General features: G+C 41.3%; 2 protein-coding genes across 2 annotated transcripts in view; both read right to left on the minus strand.

Moving 5' to 3' along the window:
• The window catches only part of LOC135208790 (huntingtin-like), a gene marked incomplete at its 5' end in the record, with an annotated part of 92131 nt that extends 67375 nt beyond the window's left edge, over positions 1 to 24756 (minus strand). The window contains 7 exon segments of the mRNA XM_064241313.1: positions 9435 to 9634; positions 9892 to 10082; positions 11631 to 11808; positions 12022 to 12172; positions 22737 to 22898; positions 24001 to 24254; positions 24577 to 24756. Of these exon segments, the coding sequence (XP_064097383.1) occupies positions 9435 to 9634; positions 9892 to 10082; positions 11631 to 11808; positions 12022 to 12172; positions 22737 to 22898; positions 24001 to 24254; positions 24577 to 24756 (1316 nt within the window).
• Positions 24757 to 24775: 19 nt separating this feature from the next.
• LOC135208351 (uncharacterized) overlaps positions 24776 to 25838 on the minus strand; it is a 14737-nt gene continuing 13674 nt past the window's right edge. Inside the window, exon 7 of the mRNA XM_064240454.1 lies at positions 24776 to 24803. Coding sequence (XP_064096524.1) covers positions 24776 to 24803 — 28 coding nt within the window. The remainder of the gene's footprint in view (positions 24804 to 25838) is intronic.

Raw genomic sequence — 25838 nt, forward strand, 5'->3', positions numbered from 1 at the left:
CACTTATCGTTATTTATATGAAAATATCTCAAAACTGATAAAAATGACAATTTGTCGAAAATTGCATTTTTCCTAACTATACAAACCTGAGGTCCTTTAACAATAGGAAGGTAACTAGCGGCAGCTGGGACGGTCGTAAGCTTTGAACAAGGGGAGAACGGTAGTTAACTGCTTGTCGATCGTGCGCGCGCCCGCGCGCCCGGAGGAGGTGAAGAATCACTTTTGCTTTAGGCCCATGCAAAAAGTTGCAGAGTGAGGGGTGGCATGAGGTGGGACTATATGTAAAGGACCTCAGTTTGTATAGTTAGGAAAAAATGCAATTTTCGACAAATTGTCATTTGTTCCGATACGTAATACAAACCCTCGGTCCTTTAACAATAGGAAGACTCACTTCTTGGTGGGAGGAATCTGAGTCTTTTTGGTGAACAGACTGGTGTTCGTCCAACCTGGAGTGCCTCCCTGGTCGTAAGAGCAAGGGAGGGATCCAAACCTCTGTCCGATTGATCGGGGTGTGCACCGCAGGATCAATGGTCAGACCTCTGGGCCAAGTACTAAGAGAGAGGCAGCGTATCTCTTCGTACCAGCAAGCAAGAACTTGTTCCTGTTTGCAAGAGACAATCATAAAATGATGGGTTTGTCTCAATTTGGCATCCACTTCCTCCCCCCTTGTTGGAGGAAGTGGGTGGATATTTACTCCTATCCCTACTGAAAGGGAATAGGATGGTGCTCTATTGAGTAGCCCTCACCTGCATCTCGTCCTTACCCACAGCAGGGTGACGACCGTGTCCCTCTACCCAAAGGTAGAGGGAAGAAAAGAGGGAATGGGAAGAGGAGCCAGTCACACTCTCATTCCTCATCCATTCTTACGGTCACACCAGGACTCGATGCTGTTCAGCCTGCGAGGGTCTGGGTAACTACACAACGTGTTGAGCAACCACCACGGTTCCCAAGGAAAAAGATCCAAGGAACTGTGGGCAATATCCTGAAGGTAGAAGGAGGTGCTTTGCGGTCCGGTTGGACCAGGCGCCTGCCTTCATTACCTGCGCCACGGAGAAGTTCTTGCGGAACGCGAGAGAATGATGAAGAGGCGTCCGCACTCATCCATGGGTGTCGAGTTTCTTCAGACAGCTCCGTCGCACCTTCACAGGACAAAGCAGCATAGCCTTCGTATCGGAGACGGTGACGTCCATTAGGGAGGGTATTGTGAAGGACTCGAACCAATCGTCAGTTACCGAAGGGTCCGAGTCTTCGTACGAAGATCGGTACGAAATCGAGCGTCACAAATCCCCATCCCTTTGTGCTTGACTTCTCAAGAGAAGTCATGCAGTTACCTAAGACGAAAAGAAGGGAATAGTCGTATGACCTATCCCTCTTCTCGACTTTGGTTATGTACAGTACTCATACTGACAAGCTATTAAGACGAAGTAATGATTGCTCTGGAACAACCGAACTAAGTCCACAGCATAGTTCGTACTGACTCGGGCGCTCTGACAGCTGCCGACTGACTGTTCGAATCATAGAGGAAAGTTGTCCAAGCATCCGGGTAAGTCACGTGACCTTCGCCCTTTAAGAGTTATGCTGAGAGACCAAACAAATAAAATATTTGTTAGTCACCGATGCCGGACGGCGCGGCGATGATTCTCTTAATGCATAAACTCAAAAGGCGAAAGTCAATTGCCTTCAAAAGACCGAGGTCCCTGATGGCAAGAAAATCTCATAGACGTTGAATCTCAGCTTAAGGAGAAACAACACTATGTGACGTTGAAGACGAAGGTAGGCAATGAATGCAACCTACGTCTTCCAACTGAATCGAGAGAAGGAATCTCAAGATTCTAAACCTGTGCTTACAAATGACTGAAAACGCTAACCGCCATTTCATTGCTGTCCGTTGTGCAATGAAAGCGGGGCGTTCTTCAGTAATGAAACACAGGGGAGGCCGCTTGAAGAACTGCTTCTCATGGGCTGAACGTTTGGAAGTAGAGCTGGCAGGTGTGGGAGTAGGCGATGTCTTTCAATACATCTGCTAATCCGGGGTGAACAATGAACAATTGTACACCTCCGAAACAAGATATTTTGAGGACAAACTCAGATTCCGCAAAAATCATTCGCATTATCGGGGATAGCGATGCAGCAAGAGACTATTACAGAATTCTTTTACCGTGCGGTAAACAGAAAGATGAGAGTCGAATAGATATCTCTGTTTAAAATTCTCGCAATACCGAAGACGATGAATACTAGCGTCTCTCAGCAGTAGATGGTCATTCATGGTATGCGAGAATCCCCGTTAATCAGAGACTTAAGTCCGTGATTGTTGGGCAGAGATACGGTTGTTATTCAATCAAAGCAGGTGAGAAAGACATAAACAACCGTCTATATCAAAGCGGCAGCTGATACTGAAATGCCTCGGGCAATTCAATACGCAGTAGCTGTCGCTGACTCGTCATCCTGAGTTGCCAAGTAATCCTTTCCACGAAGGAATGCGTTCGGCTAGAACCAACGAGCATAAAAAGATATGCTCGAGCAATTATATTTAAGCGAAACGAATTTCGGTAAATATAAAAGCTTAAATGGTGTTGTTGTGACAACACCATAAGTATATAAAATTGAAACTGGAAACTCCTGGAGGTTGCAAGGCAAACCGGGTTGCAGTTCAATTAGAATACTTTTCGTCTAAGTCGCAATCCGTAGAATAACCAGGATATGCGCCTACCCCTCGGACCATTCAACTGCTTAGCAGAATCATGTCGCGAGGTTAATATACGTAGTATATTTGTAGGATTCTGAACAACGATCTCCATCCTAAATTCTTTCCTTCAAGAAAACAAAATAAGGATTGGAGATCGACCACCTTCGTTCTCTATTAAAGAGAGTGAAGGAGAAGTCTTCCTCGAAGGAAAGCTTCAATGGTGAACAGAATACTAACGACGATAGTTCCAGCCAAACTGGATATTCCCGTCCGTTCTTCTCTATTCCAGGTTGGTCGCCTACTGTGAGATAGTCTTCTTTCAGCAGCAGTCTTCTTCCTAATGCTAGAAATTCCAGGAATTCGAGCATAGGCGAGGTTCCCGATTATCGTGTAACATATCGGGGATTCTCGTCTCGCTCACTTTGGACCGTGGTCTCGCCTAAGTGTTTGGAGATCGTAAGAAACTCTAACACTCTGAATGCGCTAGAAATTCCGTAGAATTACTAAGCAGTCTGCGAAACCCCCACCGAATTCGTCAAACGATATCGGCTGGAGGTCCTCTCGATTCCCGTAGAAATCGAGAATGGGGCAGTATCCCCCTCAACGACCGGGCTTACGTCAGGTAGGAACCGAAGGTCCCCCCTGGTAGCGCAGTCCCCAACGTGGGATCCTACAGAGAAATCTCTGTAGGATCCTTCCCCTTTCCCTCGTAGCCGTAAGGAGAGAGGGAATGGGGGAGGAATTGGATACTCGCTCGCCTTCCCAGTGGAACTAGCAGTTGGAGAAGAGTAGGAGCAGCCATCGCCTTGCGGCGATGGCCTCTCAGTCGTGGGAAAACGTATCGTCAGGAGAAAACGTTTTACCCCGAGGAGGGTTACGAACTCTCATCTGTAGGTAAGGGTCTGCCGCCACTGTGAACGTCGTCTGGGTGGGGCTGATCGACACCTGACAGGAGAGAGCCGATACCGTCCTCCGACTCATTCCAGTCCTCGTCGAGGTCGAAACCTCTCAGGAGGACCGAAGGAGTATTTAAATACGGTGTCCGAAGGACACGTAGAACGCCGCTGTCGCAGTAGAGGAGGTGGAAGTAGCTTGATCGACCGGCCAGAACTGAGAGAGCCTTCTTGTCCGGAGACGAGAGACTCTGGTTCAAGACAGAATCGGCAAGCTCCGATCGCGGCATACCCACCGTCGGTTTGGGTTCCCTCTCGGGCCCCAAAACGACTCGAGCAGAGACATGGGCTCTGCTGGTGGGAGCGGCGATCCTTCCCCCCGGTCGTTGTGCTGACGAATCAGTCCAATAACCTGGGTAAAGTTACTCTGAATCTCGGAAGTTACAGCGTCTTGAGGAGTAGGACCGTCCAGGTCCCTCCAACAAGAGCAGCTCCCAGGACCCTCCTCCTTCAGAAGAAGGACCAGCAACAGATCCCTGACGGTTGCCTCCAATCACTTGCGCGTACGTCCTGGTTGGTCCTAAGACCAACCTGGCACGTGCGGCGTCGTGAGCGGCGCATCTCTCACGATCACTCCTATATACCTCGCTCTTCCTGGCGTATGCCGAGGAAGTTGAAGGTATCGGAGAGACAGAACTGACGCTACCCCCTCTCCCCCTGACGGTCGCCTCCAATCACTTGCGCGTACGTCCTGGTTGGTCCTAAGACCATACGTGGCACGTGCGGCGTCGTGACGGGATCGTGAGCGGCGCACCTCTCACGATCACTCCTAGCTACCTCGCTCTTCCCGGTGTAGCCCGAGGAAGTTGAAGGTAGTGGAGAGACAGACCTGACGCTCCCCCCCACCCCCCGCTCGCTGGCAGGACCAGCGTACGTGGGGGGCTGCAGCCGATCACCAACCCGCGGTGGGGATCGATCTGCAGGCCTGGCCGTGCCGCTCACCTGTGGCGAGCGGCTCGACTGAGCACGTCGACCCCGGTCCCGTGCGTCAGACGAGCTACTGCTGGTCACCGTATTCGCCCGGTCCCTGTGGGAGCGGCGGTCAGGTGACCTGCAGAGCTCGCTTTCGCCGTGAGACCGTGAGCGTCCTCCGCGGCACGTCAAACCGCTGGTACCAGCCGAGGCTGGTACCGTCGGTCGAGGGAACCTGGGGGACCTCTTCCCAGCCTTAAACCGTGGCCGGTCAGAGACCGTCACGTCCACCCAAAAGAGGTACCGGCTGGTTCGCTGCGAGAGCGGCCGCTGGCCTGGCGAGAGTCACCTGAGCGGCTCTCGACAGTCTTCTGCTCCGTGCCTCGGTCATGACGCTGAGCGAAAATCAGGCGTCTTAACTTTGGCTGCACGGTCAACCCCGAAGGAGATCGTACACTCGGAACTTCTCGCGGACGAGAAACCGAGCCGGTACCTGGCTTAGCAGCAGAGCTGCCAAGACCAGGCGAGGGTGTACCAGCGGTAGCCAGCACACCCTTGGTCCCCGTCTTCTTCTTCTTCTCAGAAGGGGAGACGGGCCCCGTTCCCGAAGGAACAGGAGGACCAGCAGAAGAACCCCCCCGTCACACCGGAATGTGACGAGCCCTTCGAAGTTCCCGAAGGAGTCTTCTTAGGGGAATAACAAAACCCGGTTACCAGCTGGTCGCTGCGAGAGCGGCCGCTGGCCTGGCGAGAGTCAACCTGAGCGGTTCTGGCCAGCCTTCTGCTCCGTGCCGTGGTCTTGGCGCCGAGCGAACTCTGGCGCCGAAACTTTGGCTGCACGGTCTCCCGAGGGAGAGCGTACACTCGGGTCATCTCCCGCGAACGAGAGACCGAGCCGGAACCTGGCGTAGCGGCATCGCCGCTAGCACCAGGCGAGGAAGATACCAGAGCTAACCGATACTCCTCTGGTCCCCGTCTATCTCTTCCTTACGGAAGGGGAGACGGGCCCCCGCTCCCGAAGGAGCAGGAGGACCAGCCAGAAGGACCCCCCGTCCCACCGAGGTGGGACGGGCCCTTAGAAGTTCCCTCCCGAAGGAGACTTCTAGGGGGGGGTGGGGGGGGAGGCAGCCTTCTTCTTCTTCGGCTTATGGGCCTTAGAAGTCGAAGGGGAAGAGGCAGCAACAGACGAAGATGACACCTTCCTCTTCTTCGTCAGCTCACGCAAGGACAGTCGTCAGGTCCTCCATCCAGGCCGGAGTCGGGCCTATTGCCGAAGCAACACGGCCCGACTGCACCTGTCCGGAAGGACCTGGGACTGGGGAAGACACCACCATGGGCAGGACCAGCATGGACAGGCGCAGGAACCAGGAGCGACAGGAACAGCAACCAGCTCAGGAGCGGCAGGAACAGCGGTAGCGGTAAACACAGAAGGGACAGCCAAGCCAGTAGCGGGAACCACATCAGCGACAGGTACGGCAGGCCCAGCCATCGCCTCGTAGAATCATCGGCAGCCAGCGTGGTACTGGCGGCCGGTCCAGGGGAGGGGGCGAGCTGCTGGAACAGCGGAAGTCTGGGGCAGGCAACAACGAAGAAAACACAGGCGGCGGCGGCATACCCCTCCTCGGTACGGCGGCGACCGGCCCTAGAAGCGGCAGACGGCGTCCCACCGACACAGCAGGGGAGTGTAGACCAGCGGGGGGAAGCAGCATAAGCTCCGTGAAGGTTGTAGTGGAGACCACTCCAAGGTCACCGCCCCAGACCTCGCTAGACTCTGCAGCAGATTGTGGATGCTAGGCACGCCCTGCAGCCGCAGTGGTCCATACCTGTCCAAGGTCGTCTCCCACGGCTGTAGCACCTGCGGTAGCACAGACAGATTAGTAAGAGGGGTTCCCTCACGCACGGGGGGGGAGACATGCCCACCCCGAACGGAAGGTAAGACCCCAAAAACAAAATACGAGGAAGCTGAGTGCGGGGGGGTGGCAGGAGGAAAGAAGACGAAGAATCGGATACCAAGGGAGTCGCGGGAGAGCTTTCCGACGACTTCCTGGCAGACCTTCGACTTCCCCTACCCCCGCACAGCAGTGAAAAGTAATATGAAAATGAAAAAACAGAATACTGCACTTGCGATCACTTCATAGAAACTTAAAGAGGGAAAATCAATTCCCGGTAAGAGCGGAAACTTGATCCATAATAATATGATGCTATCATAAATATATATGAAAAATGAACAATACTGCACTTGCTATTTCACTTTCACAGCAATAAAATCGTAAGGATTAATTCCCGGGTAAGAGCGGAAATTGATCCAAAATTAAATTTGATGCAATTAATAAATGAAAATGAAAAGAAAACTGCATTGCGAATCCACTTTCATTGCATTCTATCATACAAAATAAGAGGCTCTTGCCGAGCGCAATCAAGCTCTCGGCAACAAACGCACAGGGCAAAAATATAATGAAAAAGAGTACTTACATCTTTCAATTACACACTTTCGCCCAAAATACATGACTCGGCGCGAGTGCGCCCGCCCTCGGCACCGAGACATAATTCAAGGGTTCAATTCATGAAAAGAGCGGAAATCGCCGTCTCTACGGCGATAGCTCCATGTGATTCATATTAAGTAATGAAAATGAAAACAGTGTACTTACAGTTTCATTTTCAAGTCAAACCAACCATTAGTAGAAAACACAATATAAAACAAAGCATACGACGATGAAGCGGGCAGAGAGCGATGACGAACACGTCCTTCACACCCGCGGCCGAAAGCAAAAGTGATTCTTCACCTCTCGGGCGCGCGGGCGCGCGCACGATCGGACAAGCAGTTAACTACGTTCTCCCCATTGTTCGAAGCTTACGACCGTCCCAGCTGCCGCTAGTTACCTTCCTATTGTTAAAGGGACCGAGGGTTTGTATTACGTATCGGAACAAGCTACATCATGAGTAATTTTTTGTTATATTCTACATAAAAAATGCACACATTTCCATATATAATACTCCATGTAACGGCTAATTTAAAATGGTACAAAAATTATGTCAAAGTGACGAAATAATGTCCGAGATGTGTCACAGATACTTTTTAGTACGGCAAGAAAGAAATTCGCGCTTGCGCGCCTGCGTAACGATTGTAAACAAAACAACACCTTGATCCGTGAACTCCCAGGATCCCCCAAGGCGTGTGATTCAAGAGTTTTCGGCTGGTAGGCCTAAAAGTATTTTTCCGCGAATTTTAAAAAAAACTTTTGTATGTCGACGTAAAATACGTCCAGTCGGCACCCAAGAGACAAAAAATGTCGACGTAAAATACGTCCAGTCGGCGTTTAAGGGTTAAGTTATCTCAGTTCTATTCTACATAATGCCATTTATAACAACTACGGTAATAGTGTACTGTAGTACGATTATTGAAATACAAGTCAAATGGATGTTATCCAATTCGGTTGTACTTAGAAAAAAATAAAACTAAAAAAAATTAAAAAAGTCGTATCTCGTTCGGTTTGTTCATGGGTGTCACACATTCACGCAACAAGTATAACGTTAAAACCATACTTTCATCCAAGTAGTATAACGTTAAAACCATACTTTCATAATTCTCTTTTGCTGTTATTGAACTTATGTAACTAGAAGATGAGATAAAGTTACACTATTGTAATTTGGTCTCTCATAAAATTGGACTATCGTAAGACAAATTATCGTTACTTGAACGCTACAGCTACCTGTACACTGTATAAACCTTATTATATCTTTACATACCCTAATCACCCAAAAGAATTAAAGCTAGGCTTTTTCACTTTACAGTATTTGTAATGCTATAGTAATGTACTGTACCAGTAACTACTGTACAGTAAATTCTATAATAATATACTGCATAAATATAATTTTACTTATTGCGCCATTGTGGGATTACGGCGCCTGTGACTGGTCTAGAGTTTCGAAAGAAGGTGTGCAGCAATCGCTTAGCGTCGAAAATCACTTAGCGTCGGCGGCCAGGAACAGAGCCCCTGCCACTAACCGAGGGCCGCCTGTACTTCATTGTTCAGAGTTTTGAGTATAAAAATACCAGTATAATAGTATGTGTTTAAAATATATATATAAAAAAACAATTAGTAATGTACAACAAGTTTCCAAAAATATGTACTATATAATACTCTATAGTGTCCTTGTCCTGAATTGTCTAACTTGGAAGACTCTTCTTTTGCTGATAAACACAGAAAGACTTTTTCATCAATAACCTTTTGTTTGTAATTCAAGATTCAGTATCAATGTATAGCAACTGCTCACAGCTATCAATTTCTTGTGAGTTGTACAGTAGTAATCAATGATGCAATTGTCATATTTAGCTATTTAACAGATGTATTTATGGAATTTTGAAATACCTCATCATTCTACTGGATTCTCTCCTCGTGTACTTAAAAACATATAATTACAATTTTGCATCAGCGTTTCCCTGATTCTTTAACAAGCTTTAATTTACACCTGTTTTCCTTATTGTATCCCATTTTCTCCTACCTTACCATAGATGATCCCATTCAAAACAATAAAACAAATCCAGTCTGTTCTGGCAACTCCTTTCCTGTCATTCTATTGGTTTTTCTCAAATTATAGAAAAAAATAGAAAAAAACATAATTCATACACCTGTTTCCAAAATCCTTCACCCAATTATAATTTACAAGGTTTCTACCACACACACACCCAGGACCAGGACTGGTTTCTTTCTTGAAACATATTTTCTTCTATATTTTCATAAATGTCTCCATTCAACACATTGAAACAATTACAGTTATTTCAATCTTCTCTTTTTTGCAGCTATTTTAAAAAAAATTGGAAAGTATTTGTTGGAACTGCAGTAATCAAAGCATGCATATTCTCCCCATACTAATATAAATACCTTGGGAGTGCCCTTGGTTTGATTAAATAAGATGCAGAAGCATGGAGAGCAGCTATCATGGAGCATACGTATGATACTCGGTCAGAGAGACCAAGGAGCCCTGAGAGAGTGCTGCAGCGTAAGACAGAGTCCACACAGTTTAAGCATAAACTTGCTACATCTATGCTTACACTCCCTAACCAGACTTGCCAGTGAAGGTACTGGTAAAGAAAAAATAAAGAAAACTTCAGTAAGCATGCCAATGACAAATTTGGACATTTCTGCATCATAACCTTGACAAGAGCTAATGAAAATACAGAAAATTCATTTTGCTCATTCTTTCAGCTGGAGTACTTTGGATACAATCAGTCCTTAAAAATTCATGAAAATGAACTGTAAAATCTGAATTTTTCTTTAATGAATATGTATATGATATTTTGGCAAAATTTCTGATGAAAAAGTAACAGCACCAACTCACCTCCATAGCTAACAGAGAAAAACGAAGTATGTGCTCAGAACTTTCAGGCAGAACTTGACCACCCCACGGTAACCTAGACATAGCTGTGAGATACTCAACAACTGCTGGAGCCAGAGTGTCAACTACATTGCCTATACCATCATCTCCAGAAAGAAGTTTGCAAACTCGCTCACTGTACTTGTTCCCACCACCTGTGGAATATAAATATCATAAGTAATTCAAAACAGCATCATCTTAAAAACAACCACCCCCTTTAACAATGTTCCTTTAAATAAAGAGAGAGCTCTTCATTAAGGTATTAGAAAGTTCCTAAAATGACAAATTTTCTAATCAATTTGTATTTTTCAAAACTAACAAACCTGAGGTCTTAACATTAGATTAATCTTCTAGCGCCAGCTGGAAATCCAGTAAAATTAATAAAAAACTTGTGTAATCCAGGAACTATTGGCATCTATGCTTGCTCACGGGGTATTTGGGAGCTTCCACAGTACCTTGGGCATGCCATGAGCGCATCAGTTACTTCCTTACCACCTTTTAGAGAGGACATGATTACTCTCTATCTCTTTAAAGCCAGTTTTAGCTTTTGCCCAATTTTTTGTTCTATCTTTTCTCTGGGTATGCTCAGTGTGTGTGATCTTGTAGGTTTGTATAAGATGTGAGAGATCATGGAGAATTTTGCACAACACTGAAAAACTGATAAAATATGACAAATTTTTAACCAATTTGTATTTTTCAAAACTAACAAACCTGAGGTCTTAACATTAGGATAATACTACCGCCAAGCTGGAAACTGGTACAATTAATAATAAACTTGTGAGATCCAGGGACTATTGGCATCTATAACAGGTCACAGGGTATGTAGTACCCAGAATGCCCTTGGCGTCCCATGACCCGACAGTTACTTTCCTACCGCCTTTAAGATAGGACATGATTACTTTCTATCTGTTTTAAAGCCGGTTTAGTTTGCCCGATTCTATTCATATTTTCCCTTTTTACTTTTTTTCTTTCTCTGGGTGTTCTCAGTATGGGTGTGATCTGCTAGGTGCGTGTACATTGTGAGATGGATATTTGCTTCATCAACGGGAATTTCTTCGGGTTCTCGGAAGAGACAAAGGAAATGCCCTGGAGTGAGTGGGTTCCCTTGTTCAAGATTTTTAACATCGGTGTCTACAGACAACACACACCACTATCTTACCAGTGTGTGTTACTTTGACATTTTGAGGGTAGACCATTCCTTATTTACAGAAGAACATGTATCCTGGTGACAAACTTTCAGTATATCAATAAAAATTGCGGTTTTAATTAACACAAATCACTTCATAAATACTAGTAAATTGCACAATATATTGGCTTCATTTTTATGAGACTGCTTCCACTATTGTGAGGCTTTTCCATACTACATGGGTGATATGGTATTCTATCAAATGTTTTTATCATTTTATTCATTTAAGATGCAATCATCTTCAACTACTTAATTCACCTTAACTAGTTTCCAGTCTGACTGTACTTGAATCATAGTTAAATGCTTTGGTTTGTTCAATGGGAGCAAGAGCACATTATGAATAACAATAAATACAGAATGTTTCTCTTCCTCATACTTATATTCTTGAGTTAATTCTAAAACAATATATGTAATGGTATTACAGGCTAGCCAGAGGTATTGGTTTGTACAGTCATATAAATTATTAAGAGACAGTACTAAGTCTAATAAAAACAGGCTGGGGAAAAAATCTAACTACCTGGTGTGAAAATATGATGAGGCCTCGGTAGAGAACCTGACAACCGGGCCAAATGCTGAAGTAGAATGACTTTGCTGGCTGTGTACAATGGTACTTCACCTGTTCCACTTCCACTGCTTCCTTCTTCACTATCACCTGTTTCAACAGAACTGTTACATTCACCCCAGTCTCTGTTAGCCTGAAATTGTAAATTAAATAAATTTCAAATCATGACAGCAGCACATCACAAAACAATAAAATTAAAGTACAGTGGATACTAAGAATATAAATTAAAACATAAAGCTCACTCTTGTAACTTCCATTAAAGTTGAACCTCAAGAGATAATATACACTCATTCATCTTGTAATATTATTAGATAAAACAGTTCAATAAGGCCCCGCATGAAAATACCTGCAAAGTCGTGGACAGTCCTAGCCTTAGGGTGTAAGTAAGGAGTGCAGTGTTGAAAGACTTTCCAGACATGACATTGATGATCTCAGAATATTCCAATTGACTTAACAACTGGCTACATTCTAAACCACCTCCTTCACCATGAGTACATCTGTAATAAAAACACTATTTAGCACATTTTTAATCAACATTCTAAAATGAGGTCCTCAACTCAATATTCTTGATTTAGACACCATCTTGTCAGTCACACAATGGAGTGATAATCAAAAAGCCCCATCACATAGAGCATTGTTTAACTGAATGCCTCCAGAATTACACTACAGGATTCCATGGATATCACTGACCTACCAAGAAGGTGGCTGGCATTGTAACCATTAAATGAATTTGCAGTGAACATTTTGATTGGGACATGCCCATAAAACAGAGAAATTATATAACACAATTTCAAAATTAATATACCTTACATATTACAAACCGAATCTCATGGCCTTCTTAGTGTTCAGTATATATCAAGTGTTAATGCAGAAACACAAACCCATCTAGTTGGTAAAACAATGTCGTTACTTTTGTAAGTGGTAGTTAAAGAGTTGAGAGGTGTAAACAAATTACGATTTCATCTCACTTCCTAAAATTATGAAGTCTCTTTGTCAGTTCAAGCAAGGTCTTCAAGGAGTATAGTTTGTATATTTTTTCGTAATTCAAAGGATTAACAATTTTTTGGGCACACAGATGTAAGTTTTTTTGACGAACTTTATATATACATATTTGCTTTATATGTCTTATTCATTTTTAGTTCCTCGCTGGCCGAGTGGTTTTCGAGCTGGGCTGCCAATCCGGTGGTCTCAGGTTCGATTCCCGGCTCGGCGAACGCGGAATCAGAGAAATTTATTTCTGGTGATAGAAGTTCATTTCTCGATATAGTGTGGTTCGGATCCCACAATAAGCTGTAGGTCCCGTTGCTAGGTGACCAATTGGTTCCTAGCCACGTAAAAATATCTAATCCTTCGGGCCAGCCCTAGGAGAGCTGTTTAATCAGCTCAGTGGTTCTGGTAAAACTAAGATCCTCCTCCTCCTCCTCCTCCTCTCCTCCTACTCCTCCTCCTCCTCCTCTCTCCTCCTCCTCCTCCTCCTCCACGACAAAAAATGCAAATATATGCACCCTGTAGCCATGAATCATAATCAAATAAATAACCAACCAAGTAATAAAATCCAAAATAAGAAAGAAACAAATAAAGAGAGAAATCAAGAATATCAGGTAAAAGAGAAAAGCAAACCACCAATGAGATATGCAGAGGTGTGTCAGCAAAGAATTTCAAAGCATCAGCTCCGAAATTCTACTCAAGAGATAATAACTGTATTTATTATGCAAGAGGATATTGCAGAAAGACGGAGAAAATTGCAGATTCAGACACAAAATGAATAATTATGATGAAGGAAGATCAAATATTATGGAAAAGTTGGATTTTTTAATGTCAGAATTTCTGGAAATGAAAAAAAAGAACAACATACCAGAACAGGAAAGAGACATGGGAAAATCCTTATTACTATCAGTATAAATGAAGGAGAAAACACGCAAACCATCATAGTGATGAATGCGCAGGGTTTAGTTACGAGTAACTCAAAAAGAAAAATAGAGTACTTAGAAGAACTAACCCAAAATGAAAAGAAAATAGATATAATGAATATAAGTGAAACCTGGTATTCCCAAGAGACTGGGAATGATGATCAAATAAAAGGGTTCCAAACTTATAGATCAGATAGAAAAAATAGGAATCAAGGGGGAACCGCAATATATGGGAAAGACAAAAAACAAGGAAAAATATATGAGAAATATAGTAAACTCAGAATGTGAACTAATAGCGGTAGAATTTGAATCTGAAAAATTGATGAACATAGTAATATATAGACCTCCTAATACTAAAGAGTTTGACTTAATAATTGAAAAATTGGATGATATATGTAGAAATCACAAGGACTGGACTATTCTCCTATCTGGTGACTTCAACTTTCCTTTCGTAGAATGGAAAGAACGAATAGGAGATTGTGGTTGTACTTATACATATAAAAAAGAGAGTAATAGTAGTGCAGAAGATAAGAGGCAATTTGAAAAGCTATTAGATATGCTACTAGAATACAATTCAACAAATAAATCACCTGCCAACAAGAAAGGAAAATACTTTAGACCTAGTATTTGTGAACGAGATGAATTATGTTAAAGAAATAATAGTTTATAATGCGAGTATTTCAGACCATAATGTCATAGAATTAACAGTTCATTCCAAAGCAAGTGAAAAATAGAGATAAGCAAGAAATGAAAAAGTGGGAAGGATATGGAAAATACAACTTACAGTAAAAATATAAAATGGTCAGAAAATTAATGAAGAATTAAACAAAGATTGGGATAACATTTTCGTAAGTGATGAACATAAGGGTAAATACGGAGATATTATATAAATATTGGAGATAATAGTGGAAAAATATACCGAAGAAGAAAAGTAAACATCATTCATGCATACCAAGAGACAGAAGAATCTTGTTCCAGAAAATCAGAAAGTGGAAAAAAGGTCTTGCAAAAGAAAAAAAATGCATGGAAAGTTATAGAACTAAAAAGTAAGATAGAAAATGCAGAAAAAAAAGATTATACAATCAAAAGAAAATGAAAAACGGGACTTGGAAGAAAAAACCCTATTAAATATCAAGCAAAACCCCCAAACTATTATACTCATATGCGAAGAAGATGAATAAAAGAAGAATAGAAATAGGCCCTCTGAGAATTGAAGGGAGATTAACGAATGAAAAAAAGGAAATTTGCAACATACTGGCAGAACGATATAAGAGAGAATTCACCCCTAGAATAGATAATGAAGATAATGATATAGAAGTAAGGGATGAAAATAGTGAATATTTAGCTGACATAGATATTAATGAAGCTGATATTGTGCAGGCTATTAATGAAATTAAAAATGGAGCTGCTGCAGGGCCTGATGGAATTCCTGCTATTTTGTTAAAGAAAGTAGTTCATTCTATCGCAAAGCCACTTGCAATATTATTAAGACAAAGTGTAGATACAGGCAAGATATATGATGAGCACAAATTAGCGTATATTACCCCTACTTCAAAAGTGGATCAAGACTAGAGGCAAGTAATTATAGGCCTGTGAGTCTAACATCACATATAATGAAAGTGTATGAAAGGGTAATGAAGAAAAATATTATGAAACATTTAATAAAAAATAATTTGTTTAATAAAGGACAACATGGTTTCGTACCCGGAAAAAGTACACAAACCCAACTGTTAGTCCACCGTGAAAACATATTCAAAAATATGAAAAGCGGAAATGAAACAGAGTGGTTTATTTAGACTTTGCAAAAGCTTTTGATAAAGTAGACCCTAATATATTAGCGAAGAAAATTAGAAAACACAATATCGTGGATAAAGTAGGAAGATGGTTAAAAGAATTTTTACACAACAGAAAACAGATAGTTATTGCAAAGCGACGAGAAATCGGATGAAGCCAAGGTAATATCCGGTGTGCCGCAAGGTACGGTGTTAGCTGCAATACTGTTTGTTATTATGATTGAAGACATAGACAATAATGTTAAGGATTCGGTAGTGAGTAGTTTCGCAGATGACACAAGAATAAGTAGAGAAATTACTTGTGATGAAGATAGGAACGCTCTACAAAGAGACCTTAACAAAGTATATGATTGGGCAGAGGTAAATAGGATGGTATTTAACCTGATAAATTTGAATCAATAAATTATGGAGACAGAGAAAGAAAGCTATATGCATATAAGGGACCTAATAATGAGACCATCACAAATAAGGAAGCAGTTAAAGACCTTGGTGTGATGATGAATAGGAACATGTTATGCAATGATCAAATAGCAACTCTGTTGGCAAAATGTAAAGCAAAAATGGGAATGTTGTTACGGCACTTCAAAACAAGAAAAGCTGAACACATGATTATGCTTTATAAAACATATGTTCGTAGTCCACTTGAATATTGCAATATGATATGGTACCCACACTATCAAAAGGATATTGCAAATAAATAGAGAGTGTACAAGGTCCTTTACAGCTAGAATAGAAGAAGTTAAGGACCTAGACTACTGGGAAAGACTACAATTCTTAAAATTATATATGTCTGGGAAAGGAGGAAGAGAACGCTACATGATAATTCAGGCATGGAAACAGATAGAAGGAATAGCAGAAAATATCATGGAACTAAAAATATCAGAAAGAGCAAGCAGAGGTAGATTAATAGTGCCCAAAAATATACCAGGAAAAATAAGGAAAGCACACAGGACATTAATCCACTACGCACCAGCATCGATAATGCAGCGTCTATTCAATGCGTTGCCAGCTCATCTGAGGAATATATCAGGAGTGAGCGTAGATGTGTTTAAGAATAAGCTCGACAAATATCTAAACTGCATCCCAGACCATCCAAGATTGGAAGATGCAAAATATACCGGAAGATGTACTAGCAACTCTCTGGTAGACATTAGAGGTGCCTCACACTGAGGGACCTGGGGCAACCCGAACAAGATGTAAGGCCTCCTCCTCCTCCTACCTCCTCTCCTCCATCCTCCTCCTCCTCCTCCTCCTCCTCCTCCTCCTCCTCCTCCTCCTCCTCCTCCTCCTGCAACAGAAGCAAATTTGCAGGATTATATGGATGGATCTTCACCGCAGAGCAGGTCACATAAATCCAGGAGGTCAGTTAAAAGCACGGCATCAAGTGTAAAGTCAACTCTCATACAGGAGAAGGCAAAGTTGGCTGGTTTGCTTGCACAGAGGGCACTGCTTGAGAAACAGACAGAATTAAAAGCCAAGGAAGATTTGTTAAAGTTGGATGGTGAAATTGAAGCAGCAAGGGCAAGGGAGAAGGTGTTCAAGGAAGAAGTTATTCCATCGACAAAGTTTCAAACCCTGAAACACCAGCATTTGTTCCCAGTCACAATCTGCATCAAAATAAACCCAATGTCACTGTGCCTTTTCTACCCATGGCACCTGCCCCAGAGTCATTCTACCAAAGTCAGCAACAGTTAGCAGCGGCTATGATGCTGCCTCATGCTGAAGTGACCAAGTTTTGTGGTGATCTTCTTGAATATGCATCATTCATGTTGGCATTTAATGACCGCATCGTGCCACACACCACATCAGACTCCAACAGGCTGTATTTCTTAAATCAGCATCTAGAAGGAAAGCCTAAGTCACTCATAGCTGGGTGCATGTTTATGAATGCATCTGAAGGATACATTGAAGCAAAAAGACTTCTGGACAAAGTGTATGGAGATCCATACAAGGTTTCCATGGCATACATAGACAAGCTAACCAAGTGGCCACAAGTGAGAGGTGATAACAGTGAATCTTTGCAGGAATATGCTTTGTATCTTGTGAAATGTAATCATACCATGCAGTGTCAAACATGCAGGTTTTAAATGATTCGCCAAACCTTCAGAGGGTGATTTCAAAGCTGCCAGTGTATATCCAAAATAAGTGGTTGGATCGTGTGATAAAGCTCGGGAAGCAAGGTGTTTGTGTGTGTTTCACCACATTAGTGGAATTTGTGCAGAATGCAGCAGAGGCAGCAATGGATCCTGTATTCAGCAGGGAAGCTTTGGGTAAAGTGTGTGTTTTTTAAAGGCAAAGGCAAATCATGGCTCAAGTCAGACCAAGCAAAAATCGTTTGCAGTTACAGTGCAACCATCAAATTCTGCCAACCAGTATACTAGGAAATGCCAACTCTGTAGTGGTCATCATGACATTGAGGAGTGCCTTCAATTTCTGCACAGGAGTGTGGATGAAAGACGAGAATTTGTTAAAGACAACCGTCTTTGCTTCAGTTGTTTGGGCAATAACCACACTTCAAAAAAGTGTCTCAATCGATGGCAGTGCAAGACATGTAATAAAAGGCATCTTACCACTCTGCACATTGAGAACTTTAGGATGCTTGACAGCAACAGTGCAATTGTGTCACAAGATAGTGCACAGTTTGAAAGTACAGGTCAAGGTTGTGCTAAGGGTCAAGATGTTACTCAAGGTGAAGGTCGCACTCCAGGTCAAGGTAATACTTAAAGTCTAAGTAATGTGAGGTCTTCTGCATGTACAATTTCGGATACAGTGTTGCAATCATTCTTGCCTGTGCAATTACGTGTAAAGGGTAGTGACAATGTAGTACAAACTTATGCCTTTTATGATACGGGCAGTGCAGGTTGTTTCATTAAAGATAGTATCAAGGATCAATTAAACTGTAAAGGTATTGAAAGAGCTATCAAGTTGCAGACAATGCATGGGACTGATACGGTTAAAACCTTTATTGTAAATGGTCTTGTTGTTGCTGATATACATGGTAATAATGATGTTGTATTGCCAAAGGTACTCACACAAAAGGATATTCCTGTTAATCATGATCAAATTCCAAGGTATGAAATGTTAAAGGATTGGCCTCATTTATCAAGTGTTATTAATAGGATTCCAGTGTATCAGCCAGAGTTAGACATAGGAATTTTGATAGGTAGTAACTGTCCAACAGCTTTACAACCTTTAGAGGTTGTACCCACTTCAGGTTATGGCCCCTTTGCAGTAAGATATTTGCATGGATGGACAGTTAATGGGCCTGTACATGTTAAGGTTAGTTCAAAATGGGGTTTCATGTCACAGGTTATTGTATCTGATGTTCAACATGTTACTGACTGTATTACTGTTGAAAGTATTAGGAAGTACCTTGAGTAGATTTTTCAGAAAGGGATCGGTTGGGTCAGTTTCCTGATGAGCGTGGCTTATCTTTTGAGGACATAAGATTTGTGAAAAGGTGCCAGGATGACATTGAATTTAGAGATGGTCACTTTCAGCTACCCATGCCTTTCAGAGATCTCAATGTGAATCTTCCTAACAATAAGAAGCAGGCTGTTAGCAGAGCTAAGTGGCAAAGGAGGAAGATGAAGAATAGTGAAGATTACAGACAGCAGTACACAGCATTCATGGACAAGTTGTTTGAAAAAGGCTATGCTTACAAGATCCCAGATGATGAGGTCAATAAGATTCCTTTTTGGTATCTTCCTCATCACGCAGTTTTTCATCCCACGAAAGGGAAGATTAGGATAGTTTTTGACTGTAGTGCCAAGTTTGAAGGTGTGTCATTAAATGATGTTCTGCTACAGGGTCCAAACCTCACCAATTCATTGACAGGAGTACTCATTAGATTCCGGCAGGAGGTTTATGCATTCATTGGAGATATTGAAGCTATGTTCTTTTCAAAAAAAAACGATTCCACCTGAGAATCAGGACTATGTTAGATTCTTGTGGTGGCCTAATGGTGACATCAATCGACCTCTTGAAGAATTCCGAATGGCTGTTCTCATTTTCGGAGCAATCTCATCACCGAGTATTGCAAATACTGCATTGCAAGGCCACAAGCAGGACAAAAGCAGATGAGAAGTATGATTCAACTGTTGGCAGCACCATAAGGCACAATTTCTATGTTGACAACTGTTTGAAGCCATGTGCTGATGTTCCTACAGCAGTGAAGTTGGTGAAGGATTTGGTATCTGCAACTGGTGAAGGAGGATTTAGGTTAACTAAATTTGTCAGCAATTCAATTGATGTCCTTAAAGTTTTGCCTGCTGAAGATTGTTCGGTTGAAAGTGACAAGTTTAATCTTGACATGGAGAGTTTAATGACAAGAGCCTTAGGAATGTTATGGGACCTTAAAGAAGACTCATTCAAGTTCTCAATTGAGCTCAAGGATAATCCATTCACCAGAAGAGGATTGTTATCAACTATCTCATCATTATATGATCCCCTTGGGCTGCTCTCTCCAATCATCTTACCAGCCAAGAAACTGTTACAAGAATTGTGTCAAGTTGAGTCTGGACTGGGATGAGAGGATTCCAGATGAGCCAGCTGAAAGGTGGCAACATTGGATACAAGGTCTTTATTTATTGGAGCAGCTTTCAATACCAAGATGCTTCAAGTCAAGTGGTTTTGGCAATGTGACAGGTTCAAGTCTTGTATTATTCAGCGATGCATCTACATAGCGGCGTGCTTCTTCGGCCACTGCACGGCGTCATCTGTATCGTACGCACGTGGTATTCGTTCGTTCTAACGATTTCGTTTATTAACGTAAATTCGCTAGTGATTTCGTTGTAGTATACTTTATCGTGTTGTGTGAGAACTTTACTACATACGTATACGTACTACATAACATAATTACGTACAACATATATGTAGTCATGGGTCCCAAGAAAGTTGAAATTCACGGAAAGAAGAGGATGCTTTCTTTGGAGACGAAGATGGAGATAATTAAAAAGTATGAAGCTGGTATGCGATTGAGTGTGATCGCCAAGGAATACGGCCGAAATCTGTCGACAATAGGCACCATCCTTAAGCAGAAGGATGTCATCAAAGCAGCTACACCTTCCAAGGGCATCACTATTTTGTCCAGCAAGAGGACCCACATGCACGATGAAATGGAAAGGCTTCTTCTTGTCTGGATAAAAGACAAAGAAATCGCTGGCGATACAATAACGGAGACGGTAATCTGCTACAAGGCCAGCGCTATTTTCGGCGATTTGATCCAGGCCGAAGACGACGGAGGAGAAGGGACATCAACGCCAACCCCAGACTTCAAGGCTTCGCATGGGTGGTTTGAGAAATTCCGTAAACGGACTGGCATCCATTCGGTGGTACGGCATGGGGAGGTGGCCAGCTCGGACACGAAAGCGGCCTAAGCCTTTAAAAAGACGTTCGACGAGATGATGATCAATGAAGGCTACAGTTCTCAGCAAGTCTTCAACTGTGATGAGACTGATCTTTTTTGGAAAAAAATGCCTCGTCGGACGTACATCACGCAGGAAGAGAAGCTACCCGGGCATAAGCCTATGAAAGACAGGCTTATGCTCGCACTTTGTTCCAACGCCAGTGGGGATTGCAAGGTGAAGCCCTTACTTGTCTATCATTCCGAGACTCCTCGAGCCTTCAAGGCCCACAAAATGCTTAAGGAGAACCTTCCAGTGATGTGGAGGGCTAATGTGAAAGCCTGAGTAACGAGGCTTTTGTTCACCGAGTGGGTAAATCTGTGTTTCGGCCTGACAGTGAAGAAATTCTTGGAAGAGAAGCGCCTCCCTCTGAAATGCCTGCTGGTTTTGGACTATGCCCCTGCTCACCCTCCTAGCCTCGAGGAAGATATCCTAGCGGAGTATTCCTTCATCGAGGTTCTTGATCTTCCGTCTAACACCACCCCTCTCCGCCAGCCCATGGACCAGCAAGTGATATCGAACTTCAAGAAGCTGTATACGAAACATCTTTTCAAGAGATGTTTCGATATCACCGATACCACAAACCTCACCTTGCATGAATTTTGGAAAGAGCATTTCGATATCGTAATATGCATCCGACTCATCGACCAAGCTTGGCAGGAGGTTTCGAGGCAAACCTTGAATTCCTTGTGGAGGAAACTGGCCTAATGCTGTATCCACCCGAGACTTCGAGGGATTCGACGTGGGTGGGCGAAGCTGGTGCTGCAGATTCAGAAACAGTTGACGATCCTAAAACTGTTTCGCAACCAGATCTTGACGAGATCGTTGCACTCGGCAAGTCCATGTGACTGGTCGTCAACGAGGACAACATCAATGACCTTCTCGAGGAGCACCAAGAGGAGCTTACGACGGATGACCTGAAGGAGTTGGAGGCCTTGCAACATAACATCGTTCAAGATGAGTTCTCTAGCAGCGGCAAGGAGGAGGAAGACGACTCTATGACAACAGCAGAAATTAAGGATGCTCTAGCTGCTTTTCATAAGGTGCAATCATCCGTAGAAAAGAGACGCCCGAAAAGGCTTACACAGGTCGTATGCTTGCACAATTCGATGACGTTTGCCTGAGTCGTTTCAGGAACATTGTCAAAAGTAGGCAGAAGCAATCTTCCTTGGATAGTTATTTCTTAAAAAGGCCTTTAGTAGGAGTAGTAACCAAAAAGGAAGAACCAAGTGAAACTAAAAAACAGAAAGTTGACTGTGGTGAAGTTAAAAAAAAAACGTAAAGTATAAAAAAGTAAAAAAAAAAATGTAAAAATCAAAAAGACAAAAAAAAAATTTTTTTTTCTTATTTTAAGTTTTTTGTAAAGTTAAGTGTTACAGTTTTGTTAATGTGTTTCATAAAGTTCAGTTTATGTTTTCCTTACATTTTTTTGTGTTTCGTAAAGTTAAGTGTACGTACGTATCTGCCGTTTGTCCTCCTCCTCTGTCGCCACTTTCGGAGATAGCCTCACTCGAAAGGTAAGCTTCCACATTTTACAACATACGTACGTATGTAGGTACAGTATTTCTTGTATACCATGTACACTAACACTTTATTTACAGGTATATTAGCAGTACGTATTAAGTTAGGTATTGAATGGTCTAAATTGTTGTAGTATTTCATTGTTTATAGGTCAATTTAGCTTTATTATGAAATTCACTGGGGTGTTTTTGGAGGGCTTGGAACAGATTAGCCATTTTACATGTAAAATGTGGCCCAAGATATGAAAAGCTCATGATACAAAGGCCGCCTCGGAACGGATTATTTCGTATCTCGAGGTACCACTGTACTAAAAAAAAAACAAAAAAAAAAAAAAAAAAAAAATCCCAAACTCAATTCCACAAAATCATCAATAACACTGGTATGTTCCAATCAAAATATTTTAAGATCAAAACATTTAAATTTAAAACTTACCTATTTCTTACAAGAGCCAGGTACCAGTTCAGATCTAAACGTGTTGACGTAGTGACAGACGTGTGGGATAAGCTTGGCTGAGAAGTTTCATTTCCTTGCGGGACAGTAACTCCATGAACTTGTCCCATCAACCTTTGTAGTAAGCCATGCAGCTGCCCATACCTAAAAAAAGAAGTGTCATTTAGTTTTACTGTAAAGAAGACAATATCACTCAGTCTTTCCATCCATAGCATAATTTCTATAAGCTTTAATTAAAACAATAATTTGAACTATCATGCTGTATTTACTCAGTATTTCCATTTATTTTCTCATTACATCTTCCCAGCAAAATTTTGCATTTCCAATCATATCTTAGTACAGCCTAACTGAATACCCGTTTTCAATATATGAAGCTGTTAAAGCTGGCCTTTTAGCAGCAAGGCCTCTTATTTGTGGGAATAATTATTAAAATAACACTTTGCCCCTACCCTGTCTATTTACCTAGATACTATATGTGTATATATATATATATATATATATATATATATATAATATAATATATATATATATATATATATATATATATATATATATATATATATATATATATATATATATATATATATATATATATATATATATATATATATATATATATATATATATATATATATATATATATATATATATATATATATATATATATATATATATATATATATATATATATATATATATATATATATATATATATATATATATATATATATATATATATATATATATATATATATATATATATATATATATAATAATATATATGTATATATATATATATATATATATATATATATATAAAAGATATGCAGTCTCCAATTATGTCAACTGAATTAATTAAAGACATACGGTCTCCAATGATGTCAACTATTTACTGACCTCAGGTAAATCACCTTCAAAGAAAAGATATTGTAATACCAGGGACATTTGAACATAAAACATGAACTTATATTTCAAATTCTGCCCTTTCATGCAAGTAATTAACACAAATTTAACAATGTTTCCTTTGATTAAATCATTATTCTGGAGAGCTACATCAGCTTTTGTCTAGTCAATTCTATGGCCTCAGAGCACAACTATTTTGCCAAGGCATTACTATTTGTAAGACCTTTTCAAAATTGTATTCTTAGAATGTTTGGTTCTGGTATATGTGCGATTAGAAATGGGTTCAAACAAAATTAATTACATAATATTGCATATCATTGTACAATTTCCCTACTTGAATTACCTTTTTTCCAGTTTATTTTCCTTAATGTAATTAAGGACCTTTGACATATCCTCTAATGGTAGCTGGAGCGCCACCTGACCAGGTGGCATGGCCAGCAACAATTGTAAACGGCGAGTAGCTAGAGCACATGCAGCACGAGTTACAACTAAATATGAGGAAGCCAAGAGCCGTTCTACCAAGAAGGTGATTAGAGCCCCAGACTGTGAAATGTGGACACCTGAGACTAATGATATTATATGGCCCCCATATTCAGCCTGAAATGAAATAATATATCAGCAATTAAAACATTATATACAGAGGTCATTAAACAGTATTATCCTACTAATGTAAATAAGCCCTTACTAATCCAGAATTCCAAAATATATAATATTGGACAATTACAACTGGAGATGTTTTTTAGACTGTACAATAACTAGTGATCCTCAAAAATCTAATCAATGAAGAACATTCACCATGATTTCAAAACATTATTCCAATAACAAAATGCCTCATATTTCATTAACAGAAATACTGGTATGTCAAAAATGTATGTGAATTGGAAATAATAATTTACAAAGACATTCTGACTACACTTACTTTCTGGACATGATCACAACGTGCATGTATAGCTTGAATAAGTAACGCTGAGGCTGCTGGAGATGCATGAATGGACTGGATCAGAATGTGAATTGGTGGCTCCATGTGTAAAATAACTACATCACTGATATGCTGAACAACAAGCCAAGTCAGCCATTCACCCTCTTGCATATGTCTCACCTGCAAAATGAGATTTCAATTATAAAATGTACTCACAATTTTTAAACCTGAAAAAGACAATGGTGTGTACAAAAATCTGCACTGCACTTTCATGTATTAAAGGCAAAGAAAGAAGGTAATTCAAAACTGAAATTTATAACTGCACTGTATCATTAATAGTTACAGAGTAAAAGGTAAAGTATGAAAGGTATTCATAAGTAGGACTGCAGGAACACAGCATAAAAATATGGAAGAAGGTGGTGATAAAAAGAATGAGAAATTTTGAAAACTAATAATTACTAATTTTCATTTGTGCCAGAGAGATCTATCATATGAAAATTAAAGATACACTATAAAAAAGGAAGAAATTCTGTAATAATGAATCTTGGGAAGATTCATACATGTGGGCATTACAAAACCAGATGATGGTACTCTGCCATGAAAGTAGATATACAATGGAAATAGCAGCAAAAATGAAGGAAGCTATATGAGTGCAGAAAGGGAAGCCCTGGTAACTAATATATGAAAATGGAATCAGCCATTCTGTGTGATGCTGAGGGCAGGTCATAGAGGTAAATGCAATACTATTCTATATATTGGATGTAACAAATGGGGTCTGAGCAGGTGCTCAATCCCATTTAGTAGAATGAAGAAAATAGTAAGAGCTCTGCAAAAATGGAAATTTTAAATTTTTGTAGACACAAATGGTATAATATATAAAGAAACTGCTAGCCATAGAGAAAGTGTTGGAGGGGCTGGAGACCACTAATCAATCTCTACCCATTCAACAAGTGTGTTATAGACTCGGTTCAAGACGGAAACACCATGTTCAATATTAGTTCCATCAGAGAGGGTGACTTCATGCTTTCAATAGACTGGCAAAATGTTGACTTTCAAGTAACAATTCATCAGTATCGTTGCTTTGTTTACAATGGTACTGTGATTCAATTTAAGGTAATATGGATTTACTGGCCACAGCTCTTCATGTATTCCCCTTAGCCTAAGCTTGGGCTCATATGAGGGTCTACTGAAGTGGGAGACAAAACAACATCCCAGTCATTCACTTCCCTCATTACAGTACTGTTCAATGACAATGACACAAA

The sequence above is a fragment of the Macrobrachium nipponense genome, chromosome 35 (assembly GCF_015104395.2).
Source record: "Macrobrachium nipponense isolate FS-2020 chromosome 35, ASM1510439v2, whole genome shotgun sequence".
In the NCBI taxonomy this organism is placed as follows: domain Eukaryota; kingdom Metazoa; phylum Arthropoda; class Malacostraca; order Decapoda; family Palaemonidae; genus Macrobrachium; species Macrobrachium nipponense.